Source organism: Dermacentor variabilis, chromosome 2, assembly GCF_050947875.1.
Source record: "Dermacentor variabilis isolate Ectoservices chromosome 2, ASM5094787v1, whole genome shotgun sequence".
Classification (NCBI taxonomy): domain Eukaryota; kingdom Metazoa; phylum Arthropoda; class Arachnida; order Ixodida; family Ixodidae; genus Dermacentor; species Dermacentor variabilis.
In genome coordinates this window covers 46588355-46602007 of record NC_134569.1, presented here as the reverse complement: position 1 = coordinate 46602007, position 13653 = coordinate 46588355, and the positions used below count along the sequence as shown (strand labels likewise).

At 42.0% G+C, this 13653-nt stretch overlaps 1 protein-coding gene across 1 annotated transcript in view; it reads left to right on the top strand.

Annotated features, from left to right (window-relative positions):
- LOC142571771 (gamma-tubulin complex component 3 homolog) overlaps positions 1–13653 on the top strand; it is a 60535-nt gene that overhangs the window by 22254 nt on the left and 24628 nt on the right. The window contains exons 13-15 of the mRNA XM_075680362.1: positions 697–784; positions 8974–9101; positions 9436–9500. Coding sequence (XP_075536477.1) covers positions 697–784; positions 8974–9101; positions 9436–9500 — 281 coding nt within the window. The remainder of the gene's footprint in view (positions 1–696; positions 785–8973; positions 9102–9435; positions 9501–13653) is intronic.

Sequence of the window (13653 nt, the reverse complement as noted above, 5' to 3'; positions counted from 1 at the left end):
TGACACAAGTTGCAAACTGCAAGGGGCAGCTTTTAACCTCGGCCTCCCCCATTTCTCTGTGATTAAAGAAATAAATGCTTTGAGTTAATTAAAAAAGAACTGCTTAAGAAACCTATTTTATGAAGTTCTTTCAAGTAAAAATAAAGATGCTTGGTTACAAAGCTATAACTTGAGAACCAAGGTGGAAATATTTGTCATTAGAGAAAAGCTGAGAGGTCCACTGGAACCAGCGTGTTCTAGACATTTACTCAACATTGGTATAATGGGAGAAGGAAAGAAAAGGAAAGAAAGAAAAAGAGAGGCCGATGCAAGTGTACAAATGAGTCCTGCAGAAAAATGTGCAGTTCCACATTGTTTATCATGGTGCACCATGACAAAATGCAAAATGATAGTTTGAGAATTCGTGTTTTATGTATTGAACAACGGCTGGAAATCTGACAGAAACTACCATGGCACACTGTCGTTTGCACTAAATGCTGTGGCGCAAAACAGTCTCTTGCAACTATTCTGTAATTTCCACCCATGCCAAGCGCCTCTGCCAGATTGCAAAATTTTGTGAAGCAGACTGGTGGCCCGATCACCTCTTTTGAAGCTCGTGTTTATATTGCATGTTGTTTCAAGAAACATATCTTTGCTTGCAAACAAACAAAGGCCAAGATATCTTGACTCTACATCTTGTCTTCTACGTCCATGCAGATTCTTTGCACAGGCAAGGCCGTCAATTTTTTGCATCATGTTTGCCAAAATTTGCCGCAGCAAGCAGACCTGCCTCCACCTCATGCAGGTAAATTTTTGGGCCTCTGCCTGCATGTATCACACACTGATGCTTAATTTTGTACCATGACCTCAGTAAAACATCAGCCTTTAACCCTCTGAGGTGTGTTTCTTTCCATCACTGCCATGTGTCTGCCAGAGTTATCTTTATTGAGCATTCAATGTCTACAGAATGTCTTATTTTAAAGAAAAACACTAGTTCATTATTTTTTGGGTGTCATTGAAGTGACAAAATATATTCAAGTATGCTGTATACGTGGTCTTATTCTTCGCAAATACAGTAAAATTTTCTCTACTTCTTTCATTTTCAAAGTAGCGTTTAAACAACCAGCACCCATGGCAGTATCGATAGTAGGACATGCCACGTGAGCGCCTGCAAACAAACTTGGTAGTTGCAAACTTATCAGGAAAGCCAAGCAAGTGAAAAACTTGCAGCATTTGTCAGATTGCTAAACAAGGTACAACCAGTTCTCCTGTGTCTCGCAAAAAAGATGAATGTGTAGTGGCTTCATCTGTCGGCAAGCACTTGCTTGTAAACATATTAAGTGCTCACCTATAACCATTTTGCAGTAACAATTTGAGAGATTAGAAATGACATTGAATTCAGTTTTTGTGACACTGATAACCTGAAACAGCACATGCCGAATACTCCTAGGCCATCACAGTGGTATCCACCTTAGCGTGAAGCGAAAAAAAATAATTTCTGGCCAGAGCCGATAGGTGACAACTCAATCAAGGAACATCATTTAGAACTCGAGAGAGGTAGCAGCAGCTCCGCTTGATGGCGCTTCATTCCAAAACAGCGAAATCTTTCTAACGTGTGGTAGCACGGTAGCGATATCATATGAAGCTTTTGTGCATTGGTAGCTTGTGAATCGGCATTACAAAAATTTGTTTCGCACAACTTTGTTTTTTTTTCCAACTTCATGGGCATGCTTAACTTTAGCCTTGACTTTTCTGTTGAGTTCATTGTTGCATGCTTGCATTTCAGAAGCAGACTAGATGTATCGAGATTTTTGTAAGGACTGAATGTGGAATGGATCTTTGCAGTCATTGCATTACTTGCCCTAAATCTTGATGCTGTAGCACATAGCAATAATAAATCACCTTTTTGCCAGAGCTGTAGGCATCTTATACTCCCACATACCACAGAGACAATAGCTCCAGATCGTTATAGTTAATAAATGTGAAGAAAAGGCAGTAGTTTTGTACAGCACACAATAGCAAAGTAAATATAGGTATGTGCACAAAACGAAAGTTGTTTTTTATGGACAGTGCTTTGTGGTACAAGTGAGTGTATGACATCCATGGCTGCCAAATGAACATTTCAGTGCTATTTGTGCTTATACTATTTTGCATTAATGTCTGCGTTTGTGTGTGCTTCATAAATACGAGTGAAATATGCCGTGCTGGCAAGCCCAAGCAACCTTTCTTTATTTCTTCTTCCTTTTTTTTTTCTTTATTTGAAAGTTGCCCTATCGCATACAGTATCCTGTGTATTTGAATACTTTGAATATATTGTCTTTACGGTAGGCTGTGCCATATAATTATATTGCATTTGGTGCAAATTTTTATTTTATTTATTTGTTTATTCAATACTGCTAGCCAGGGTGTCAAACCTTGAAGGGACCCTGAATTGATTTTGACGATTTTGTACAAATGTACCAAGTCGTTAGAGTAGGTCCTTATGATCATTAATTGACCCATCTAAGTGCTCCGCATAAAGCGTGTAGGTAATTTATTATAAGATTTCAAAAATGTACATCGCTCGGCTGAATTTTAAGCCGCCCCTACCCATTTGACGTCATTTTCCCCAATGACGTTAGTAGGGCGAGCTATCCGATTGGCTGCCCAGGGTGCGTCATCAATAATTTTTTCAACTTTATGCTGAACAAATGTTGTTCGTAATAGTTGGAATGTTGTTATTTAATTTGTTTCTATAAAAAGAAAGTAACAGAAAGAGAATGCACAAGAACAATTTCTCACTACGCTTAAGCACTTCCGGCACACAGCAAGCGTCGTCTGCTCACGTTACAATATTTTCCATTTTGACGAGAGCTCCACGGTCAGAGTCGGTCTCAGTCTTTTCACAAGCACCATGATTCGGCTTTGTTGCGTTGTGGGCCGCAAACGTAGTGACTGGCAATATGTCAAGCTGTGACATCACTGTAAGGCATCAGATGAGCAGACTAGCTGCAGTGCATCAGACTGCCGCTATCCGATCGGCGCCAGGATTTGCGCGTTTGCGGCCGTCACTTTACACCAGAGGATTACTACTGCAATAGCATTTCGCAAGTCTGGTATTCGGGTAAACGCAAGTGCAAGGAGACAGGGCCTGGCCATTTGACCGTGGCGTTTCACTGGATAAGCAGAATCGCGAATGTGAATGGTCTGCATGGTGCAGCCACCAGGTGGCATAGAGCTCAACCACACACAGTAGCAGTAACGAAATGTATTCTTTGCTGCTGGTGTAACTTTTTCGCAGAAGTGTAATCATCAGCACATTGTTTTTGTAATTGTTTAAAATGTTTTACACTTGGTTAGAGTAATATTATCGCTTTATTTGGCTGGTTAAACTCTGTGCTAACAGGTGGATGGACCGTGCAGACCGATCAGGCCGCTCACGTACGTCTACGCTAAAGTTCCTTCATCAGCTTGAGTTTATGCCTCCAGCTATCCGTCGTAACGCCCAGCTCGCCTGTGGTTACCGGAATATCAGACACATTTGGAGCTGCGACAGAATGCTCACAATGCACGCTGCTTTGATAGCTCTCGCTTTGGGGTTGACTGCCAAGCAGCTGGCGGAGAGTTCGGAGAGGCTTTGCGTGCTCGCTCCTAGAGAACCGGAAATCGACGACACGATGTGCCGTCATGACGCAGAGCCAGTGAAGGTGGAGCTTAGCCCCGATCACTCGGTGAACGAGTTGAGGAGAAAATGCATGACTATGGAGGAGGGTAACTTGCAATCGTCTGTAGCTCTCTTAATATGAGACGCTTAACACAAATTGGGGTGTGAATGATTCACTTTAGCGCGTCTACAAAATTTGTCCGAACAGTTTCAGGGGCCCTTTAAGCAGAAGTGACCATAGAACTTTTTTTTTTTTTTGGCAAAATAGTTGCAACATATAACATCACGAAAACATGGTGAAAAAATAGAAAAATGACTGAACACAGAGAAAAAGAAACATTGCATTATCTGTAATGAAATACATCATTCTACAACCAATACAGTGAGAAAAAAATCAGGATTGGTTCCTGAGTGCACTTATGAATAGTTTGACTGTTTCGCATCAGCTGGTACATCAGACGTACAACATCAGCTGCTGGACAATTCCATTCATGGGTTGTTCTTGGAAAAAATTAATTTTTGAATGCATCAGTGCAATTTGTAAAATCTACAACGTTATTGGAGTCACAAAAGCGCATTGTGTATTCTGATGCTGGTTTTATATACGATGCCTTATCAATCTCAATTTTGTCATGAAAAACTAAATCAAAGAATTTCAGCGGTTCCTTATTTCTACTTCTTTGTAGCCCTTCAAGTTCCACTTTTTGTAGGAGGAGTGAGGGTGCCGTCTGTCAGCTACATATAACAGTTAAAGACAAATCGGATAGATTTTCTTTGAACCCTTTCTAGTTTTTTTTTTATGTTGAACACTGTAGAGGGATCCCACACTACAGCTGCGTATTCCAACAACAGTCTAATAAATGCCTTATATGCGGAAAGTTTTATGTCTGGCGTGGCATTTCCAAGCCTCCTCTTTAGATAACAGAGCTTTTTCATGGCCCTTTCTTCAATGTACTCGACATGGTCATTCTGTTTTAAGTCAGATCTGAGTATTAATTCTAGGTATTTATGTCTAGAGACATCTGACAGAGCATGACCATCAATGTGGTAAGTAAACAAAAGCGGTTGTCCTTCCCGCGTCACTCTCATTGCGCTTGTTTTTTGTAATTAATTGTCCTCTGCCAATTTATACACCATGTGTGCAATGTGGATAATGCTATGTTTAAAGATTCTTGATCACTCGCACCGCAAATTTCTTGATATAGTATGCAATCGTTGGCAAAAAGTTTTATTTTTACCGATATATTTTGTGCAATGTCCTTGATAAATAACAGGGAAAACAGTGCCCCTTAAAGTAGAACCCTGTGGGACACCTCATTTCACATGGGCTGAGTTTGAGTTTACAGCATTGGCTATTACACATTGGCTTCTCATGGGAAGATATGCTGCTATCCACAAAAGTAAAGGCTCATTTTTCAGTATTGATTTGAGTTTGAGCAGTAATCTGGTGACTCACATGATCAGAGGCTTTTTCAAAATCTAATAATATATGATCTATTTGGCTATGCACATCAACCACTGCTCCAAAGTCATATACTGTCTCAACGCGCTGGTTTACTGTTGAGAATCATTTGCGAAAACCATGTTGATGGGGGGTAATTATGTTATTACTTTCAACAAAGACGCTAAGATATTTAAATATTATATGTTCAAGAATTCTTGCACTAGAACATAGCAGGGAAATAGGCCTGGAAAAGGACACAAGAGAGTGATCATTGGTTTTAGGTACTGGTGTGATCTTAGCATACTTCCAATCATTGGGAAGTTCAGCGCGTGAAAGTCATGCTTTAAAATTCAAGCACAGATATTTGACACGCCGTTCAGCATACTTTATAAGAAGGGCATTTGGTATGGCATCAATCCCTGGCAATTTCTTAAGATCTAGACTAAGGAAAAGTGACAGTACGCCTTTTCCGGAGATAGAAACATCCTCGATAGCTATGACTGCATCATAAGTGGCGAAATCAGGGGTAAGGTAATTATCAGACATGTCAACTGAGCAAAAATAATCATTCAATGCTTCTGCTATTTCCCTCTTATCAGTTACTACTTCGTTGTTTACTGATATGCTTGTAATAGGACTTTTTTGAGGTGAAAGGTACTGCCAGAACTTATCTGGTGACGTTAGAAGGAAATTCGTCAAATCTTCACTTTGATATCTTTATTTCACTTTCTTCAAACTGTCTTTTAGCTTTATACTCATCTCAGTTATTTTGTCTATGCCAGACACTGATGGTCTAGTTTTTTGCTGTTTTCTTACCTTTTTTACTTTACGTTCTAGGCGTACAATTTCTTTTGTCACACAAGGGTTCGATTGGTTGAATACCTTGCACTTATGTGAAATGAAATTATTAATACAGTTTGTCACCAGGTCCTTGAAAAACCAGCACACTTCGTCGGCAGTGCACTCATTTTATTCAAAAAGTGTTGAAAAATAGGAGAATGAATCGTCTAAAGTGTCTGTAATGTCCACGTCACTAGCACGTGAAAATGCAGGTACAGTGGTACTCTTTTTATTGAACTTAACAAAGCATAGCTAGATCCTAAGATGGTTAGAGACACTATCTTATGGTCCGAAATGCCATCATATATTTGCGCATCTGGACTATGGTGGCATATGCCTTTGCTGGCAAGAAAACTATCTAAAATTTGCTAGAGTCGCTTTGAATACAAGTAGGCATCTTCACCGACTGCGTCAGATCATGGTACTGTAAAACACCAAGAAAAGGTACGGAACCATTTGAAAGCGCACCTGGAAACTCATCTCACCATAGGAAAATTAAAATCACTGGCTATTAAAATGTTTTAATCACTGGTTTTGTACATGCAAAAAAATTTGTTCAGCTGATCCACAAACTCATGACAACAATTTGGTGGATGATAAAAACCCCTGTGACCATAGTGAGCTCATCTAGGAAAACTTAAACGATAACATGTTCGATTCCTTTGATGTTGGGCAATCGCATCAAACTTAGTGATTCTTGGAACAAAATGGCGGCGACGCCGCTGCAGGAATCTCTGTCATTACGGTATATCATGCAGCCCGGTGGTGCTATTTCATAATCATTAATACCTTGGTGTAACCAAGTTTCCGTTATTATTAGTACATGTGGCTTGTGAACGCTTTCTAGGTCGACAGCTTCATTTACTAAGCTTCGGGCATTTATGTTCAGACATCGAGACTGTTTTGTTACTTCGCTTTTACGTCACTGTTTATCACGAAGCCTGCTGCTGCGTCGATTAAAACCATTTTCATATGAAGACTGTCCCATTCATACATGTGATTATCAATTCTAATCTTGTTGTATGTTAGTTTCACCTTAGCACCTGCTTTTCCATGAGTGGACGGACTGTCCCACAAGTTCTTCCGGATTTGCCTGGTGACTGCCAAGAACTCCTCTGACACTGAAAAAGCAGTTCCTTTTAGCTTGAAGCAGATTTTCAGCAAGCTTCTTTTCGTTCCGGTTGTCTATTAATTGTTAAATTACCGGTCTTGGTTTATTTGGCTGCATGCACCATATTCTATGAAGTCTTTCCACAGGATTCACTTCTACACCGACATTATTTTTTAACAAATCTTCATCTACGATTGATTCAAGCGAGTTCTGTGTTTCTTCTGATCTTTCAGAGATTCCAAAAACCAGAAGATTGTTTCACCTACTTCTGTCTTCAAAACTCGCTAGCTTTTTTTCCAATCCCTGAACAGTTTTTTCAAGACTGGATACTTTGGTAACCAGTTCCTTAACCACTGACATTTATGTTTCAACCTTCTTAAGTTTCAACTCTCTTGCATCTAATCTTTTATGCGTGGTCTTTTGACATTCAAGAAGTTCCTTTAATAATTGTTCAGTAGACAGACCTGGATTGGATTCTATGTCGTCACAAAATTTCAGTAATGACAACACTATATTTCGTACATGCAGGCAACACAAACACAAGCTGTTGGGGCACGTCAGTTGGGTAAAGCAGGGATCATTAGATTTGACTGCAGAATGCTTGTTACTAACCTGCATGAAATGAAGTAACGGGTTGGTCACAGCTGTGACAGGCGGCCAGCCGACGTGCCCACTAGAAGCAATCCAAGAAGTCGAGTTGCTTATATAGGTGGCAGTCAGTGATTGCGGTGGCATCCAAAAATTCAAGCACGTTGAAGTCTCTTCTGCACAGTCACCAAGATAGAAGGGTGCGGTGTTGGCGAAATCCATTGTCTTGAGGGATCCGTTGGCCATCCATGTCGCTCGTAGCAGGAGCAGCTGCATAAAGTGAAGTAACAGGTTGGTCATAGCTGTGACAGGCAGCCAGCCGACGTGCCCACTAGAAGCAATCTGAGGAGTCCAGTTGCTTATATTGGTGGCAGTCAATGATTGCAGTGGCGTCCAAAACTTTAGACACAGTGGTCTCTTCTGCACAGTTGCCAAGATAGAAGGGTGCCGTGGTGGCGAAATCCATTGTCTTGAGGGATGCGTTGGCCATCCATGTCGCTGCACGAAGTAAAGTAACAAGTTGGTCATAGCTGTAACAGGTGGCCAGCCAACGTTCCCACTAGTGCCCACTAGTGCCCGCTAGTGATGGTGCCAATAGTGAAGCAGGCAGGGAACTATGGTACTGCATTTGGCCACTGCAAGCTGATCAAGCACTGCGCTTTGTGGCAGGTGTCATGATGATGGATTGGTAAAAGCAACCCCCTCTTTTGGTGGTTCTCTTGCAGACTTTAGGAAGCTATGAAACATGGTACTTTTCAAGCGCCTTTCAACTGCATTTGACATGTCCAAACACAAGAAGCTGGAGTTTGTTTCTTTTTCCTGTTTTTCCAAATAATGTGTTATCACTGAGCATGTGCATTTGCAAAATGTGTTTTGCTCATATGACAGTATTGTTGCTGTGTTATTTGGATGAACTGAGTGAAAGCAGATGAAAACTGGGTAAGATATGAACACATATTTTTTTACTTTTTCCCATGTCTGAATTAGCACTGCTAATCCTATATACATGGTCACCAACTTACCAAAATGGTACCGTTGCAGCGTGGCTTTTCATAACTGCAGTGATGTATGGACTGTCGTGTGGTATCCTACTTGGTCTTCTCTCATTGTGCGGGATGTATGAGGTTACATTCAGATCTTGGAAGCCTGATCGAGGCTTTTGCTCTAAACATTACTGTAAATTTTGTGCTCAACAAGTAGACTTCCTTGTACCGAAGTTGCACAAGGGCATTGTTGCCTCTGCACTCTCTTTTTAAGTTATCAGTAAATGTAAGAGAAGGGTACTGGCAAGTGCTACTCTTTGAGTAGCGCCCCGTGGAACTTCTCTTACAAGAGAGGTGCTTATATCTTGGGACCATGCTTGTGCAGTGGAGTGTCTGTTGGATGGGCAACAAGAGGACTCCTTTCTAGAATTCCTGGAGCAGGCATACCACACACGCAACTGTCGTGTCCTCTCTGTGTTCAACACTGAGTTCAAGTTCAAGGAGCACCTGCAGGTTAGTATCCCTCTGCAGTCACTGCACACTTTCCTAATACACTGTCTTACAAACTACAGAAAAACGTTAGTGGTAAACAGTAAGCTTAGGAAGAAAGTAATGTGAATTCCCTATGCATCTATCAATTTATTGTCTTTTAACAGCAAGCTACATTAACTTCTAACATGGCTTCTCCTGTCATGAGCAAGTGTAATCTTGGAACACGTGATCTAGGAAGCCATGCCCTTCCTTGAAAGGATCTTTTTGAACAAATGATACCTTTACAGTGCAACTCTTTTTATCATGGAGAACCGTAACTGTTGAGCAACGGTGATGCAAGTCTACCTTTTTTCAGGCCTTGCGACGATTTCTTCTGTTGGGTCAGGGAGACTTTGTCCGCCACCTGATGGATGTATTAGAGTAAGTTGAGCATCACTTCAACTAACTAGTGTATACTTCGTTCCATACTTAGCAGGCAACGCTGCAGAAAATATGGAAGTAGTGCGGTCATCGATTTCTCACTCCGTGTGTTTCACAATGCAGTTGTTTTTCACCTGTGGTGCTTTCTACGGAGAAACAATGTCTTATATTACAACTTGTGGATGCAAGTTTATGTCAAGTAACATGTTATTTGCACACCTTTGTGCTTCCAGTATGTTTCATGCTATGTTTTGGTTGTAAGCACAAGGGTTGTGCTATGGCCACTGGTCACAGAAATGTGTCACTCAGCTCGTTTGGTAGTAAAGAAAGGTTCAGATTTCCTATGCCTATGTTGTAATAAATATGTAATATTTTGCAAAATAAAAGTATGAGACTTCATTTTACATTTCATTATGTGGTGTATACTTGTCTTTTTCAAGGCGACATATGCTTTCCTCGGCATAGGTAGGGTTCTTCTAAAGGGGAGATGGAGTAAGGCAGGTGGGTGCGGCAATGACCGGAGGTGTATTAGCAGCGAGGGTGTAGAATTGAGAATAAAGGTGTGCTGTGCACAAGACCGGATACACAGCCGTATGTCAGTCGGCATGTCAATGACTTGCCCAGCACCCCTCTGTTACCTGCTTCGCTGGTGGTCGTGCACTATCGTGTCTCTGAAAGAGATAATAAAAGGTGGGGCAGAAAATTATGCTTGTGAAAAAAAAAAAGGATACTGAAATGGAATAAATAAATTAAAAAAAGGAAACAAAGGAAGGAAAAAGCACTAAGCAACCAAATTAAGTGTTGTTGCCTATAGCTTGAAATTTAGCATAGCAAATATTCGCTATGCTATCAACGCTACTAGCGAAGCAGGTAGGAGAGGGGTGCTGTGCAAGCCGTTGACACGCCAGCTGACACACGGCCGTGTCACTGGCCTTGTGCACAGCACCCCTTTGTTCTCAAATCTACGCCCTCTTCGCTAACACACCCACCTGCCTTACCCCCTCTTTCCTTTAGGAGAAACCTACCTATATATGCTGTGCCGAAGAAAGAATGTGTCGCCTTGAAAAATACAAGTCGACTTGTCGAAACGTTGGCTCCCGCTTTTACCTTGTTCTCGTTTTGCTCATTGTCTTGAATTCCCAACACCTGCCTTCCATGTTTTCCATGGTGTATACTTGTATCTGTCTTTCATACACGCTGCTCTATTTTTCTGTTGTGGATGCAAACAGTGAAAAAAGTCTCTTTAGCTTTCTTAGCGTTGCCTACTATGTATGAAAGAAAGTATACATGTCAAATAGAACAAGTGTTATGAAAAAAGCATGACAGGGGTGGGGGTTGACAGTTCCATCTCGCTGTATGTAGATGAGTGATAATGTTCCCTTTAGCATTAACTTCCAGTGTTTATTTGATACATAATTATACTGTCAGCTAACTTGAGGCACCAACTTATTGTTACATTTGTAATGAAGCAGAAGCGCTCCCAGCTGTGTTGTCCGTGGTGCGTTGAGAAAGAAGGAAGACCTGTGCCGTGATTTACGCGAGAGCTCTTGTTACTGGATTACACTATACTGTGCCTTCAAGCAGTTATAAATTTCTTATTAAACCTCATTACACCTTCTGTTTTGATACTTACATCTCTAATTTCAAATTGTAATGACCAGCTTATTTTGACTGCTTTACACACAGTCTAAATATATTAAAATTACCCTTTAGAATGGCATGTTGATCTAGAAAAGAAAATAACACACAGGTGAGCTTTTAGACCAAGGTTTGACGGAACACTGTTTGGCAAGGGGTATACATTTTCTTTTCCTTCCCTCTTCTCCGCCCTTAAACTGACTCTCTTAACTACTACACGCAGAGGCAAGAAACAGCGCGCGCTTTAGATACTATAGATGAGACGAATATTTACAATTATTATTAGGGTTATAATTATATTCGAGTGCTGATTGCCGTGTTATAGTTTGTTAACGAAACTACCCCTCAATTCTAAATATTGTAAGGCAGTTTGTCGTGTGCGTATCATGGCCACGCATGCTTATATCGCCTTTCCGTTTCTCTACCATGGTTGCGCTTTAAAAACCACGGCGCTGCAAGTTTGCTTTCCTTTCCTTCCCTCTTCTCCGCCCTTAAACTGACTCTCTTAACTACTACACGCAGAGACAAAGAAACAGCACGCGCATGCGATCGCATAGATGAGATGAATACATATATATAGAAAAGCATCAGTCATAGCTCTCGAAGTATAATATAATATAATATAGAATAGCCCTCGAAGATAGCTATTCCGGCGGCTAGCTTCCCACGCTATGCGTGCCGTCCTCGCACCTGTTAAAACTTTTCCTAGACGCTAGAACTATACTATTCTTACGCAACCTTGAGCGATCGGAAAGCGCGTTTTCCACGCCTGGCCGGCGGAGAGGGGGGGCTTCGTTCCGGCCGCGAAGCTCTCCACATCCCCGTAAGGAGCCTGCTGGTGGTCTCGTGCGGACGATGCCCGCTCGGTGAGCGCATATTTCCCCCCTCATCTTTTAAGAGATTCAATACATACAAGCATTTGTCTCGCAAACCAGATTTATTTCAAGGGAATTTTCCACGTCTCAATTATTTCTCTCGTCGTATTCGAGTGCTCATTGCCGTGTTATAGTTTGTTAACGAAGCTTCCCCTCAAGGCTAAATATTGTAAGGCAGTTTGTCGTGTGCGTATCATGGCCACGCATGCTTATATCGCCTTTCCGTTTCTCTACCACGGTTGCACCTTAAAACCACGGCGCTGCAAATTTGCTTTCTTTTCCTTCCCTCTTCTCCGCCCTTAAACTGACTCTCTTAACTACTACACGCAGAGGCAAGAAACAGCGCGCGCTTTAGATACTATAGATGAGACGAATATTTACAATTATTATTAGGGTTATAATTATATTCGAGTGCTGATTGCCGTGTTATAGTTTGTTAACGAAACTACCCCTCAATTCTAAATACTTTAAGGCAGTTGTCCTAGTCTCTAAAGCCGCTCGAGTTCACGCTGCTCCTCTGGCGGCCATTTTTCCAAGAAATTATGCCTTCCAACCACCCCTTTCCACATAAGTATGAGGCTCGGAGCAGGAGCTATGGCGCTTGAAAGTAACCGCTGGCTTGACGAACCAACCGACTGAGCTACCTTTCCGGGCAACATTGAAGGATCACGAGTTCAAATCACATGTTATGTTCCTTTTCTTTTTTTTTTTTTAAAGGTATTTTCCTTCCTTTTATCACTGTACGGAAACCCTCCTAGAAAAAAAATTTTATATCCTCAATTATGTGTGACCACACATGTGCAGGTCATAAATACCAGGTTCTCTAGCCGAGTGCCATCCATGCGGTATAACCGAGCTCAGATTGGTCCACCTTGACTGATCAAATAGGGCGCCACTGTAGGTTAAATGAGGGGTACAACTCCTGCGGGACCCGCCGTGGTTGCTCAGTGGTCATGGTGTTAGACTGCTGAGCACGAGGTCGCGGGATCGGACCCCGGCCACGGCGGCCGCATTTCGATGGGGGCGAAATGCGAAAACACCCGTGTACTTCGAATTAGGTGCACGTTAAAGAACCCCAGGTGGTCGAAATTTTCGGAGTCCTCCACTACGGCGTGCATAATCAGAAAGTGGTTTTTGTCACGCAAAACACCATAATTCAATTTTTAATTTAGCTCCTGCGGGTACGGTAGAGTATCCGTCTCCAGTGCAAGAGGACCGTGATTCAAATCCCGGTGCCGCGCAATTCTCCCCCGGGAAATACAAAAAGAAAAAAAAAAAAGAAAAAAAACCGTGTGTTGAGAAATTGCACAAACAGGCCTGGAGTGCGGCCTGATCCCGGTGACCAGAACCGGTAACGCACTCTCTCACCAGAGCAGGATTGGCCACCCTGGTGCAGTACTTGGCCACAACCTCCTATATGAATACAACAATCAAACCCCGGCCCTCAGTCCCCAGCAGCCGCGAAGCAACTGACCACGGCGGCGGTCAGATCTGTAACGCTGCAGAGGGTGCTAAGAATACCTGGCTCCGGACAGGCCGCCATTGGAATCTGAACCTGGCAACGTTTAACGTTAGAACGCTATCTAGTGAGGCGAGTCTAGCAGTATTATTGGAGGAATTAGAGGGTAGTAAATGGGATA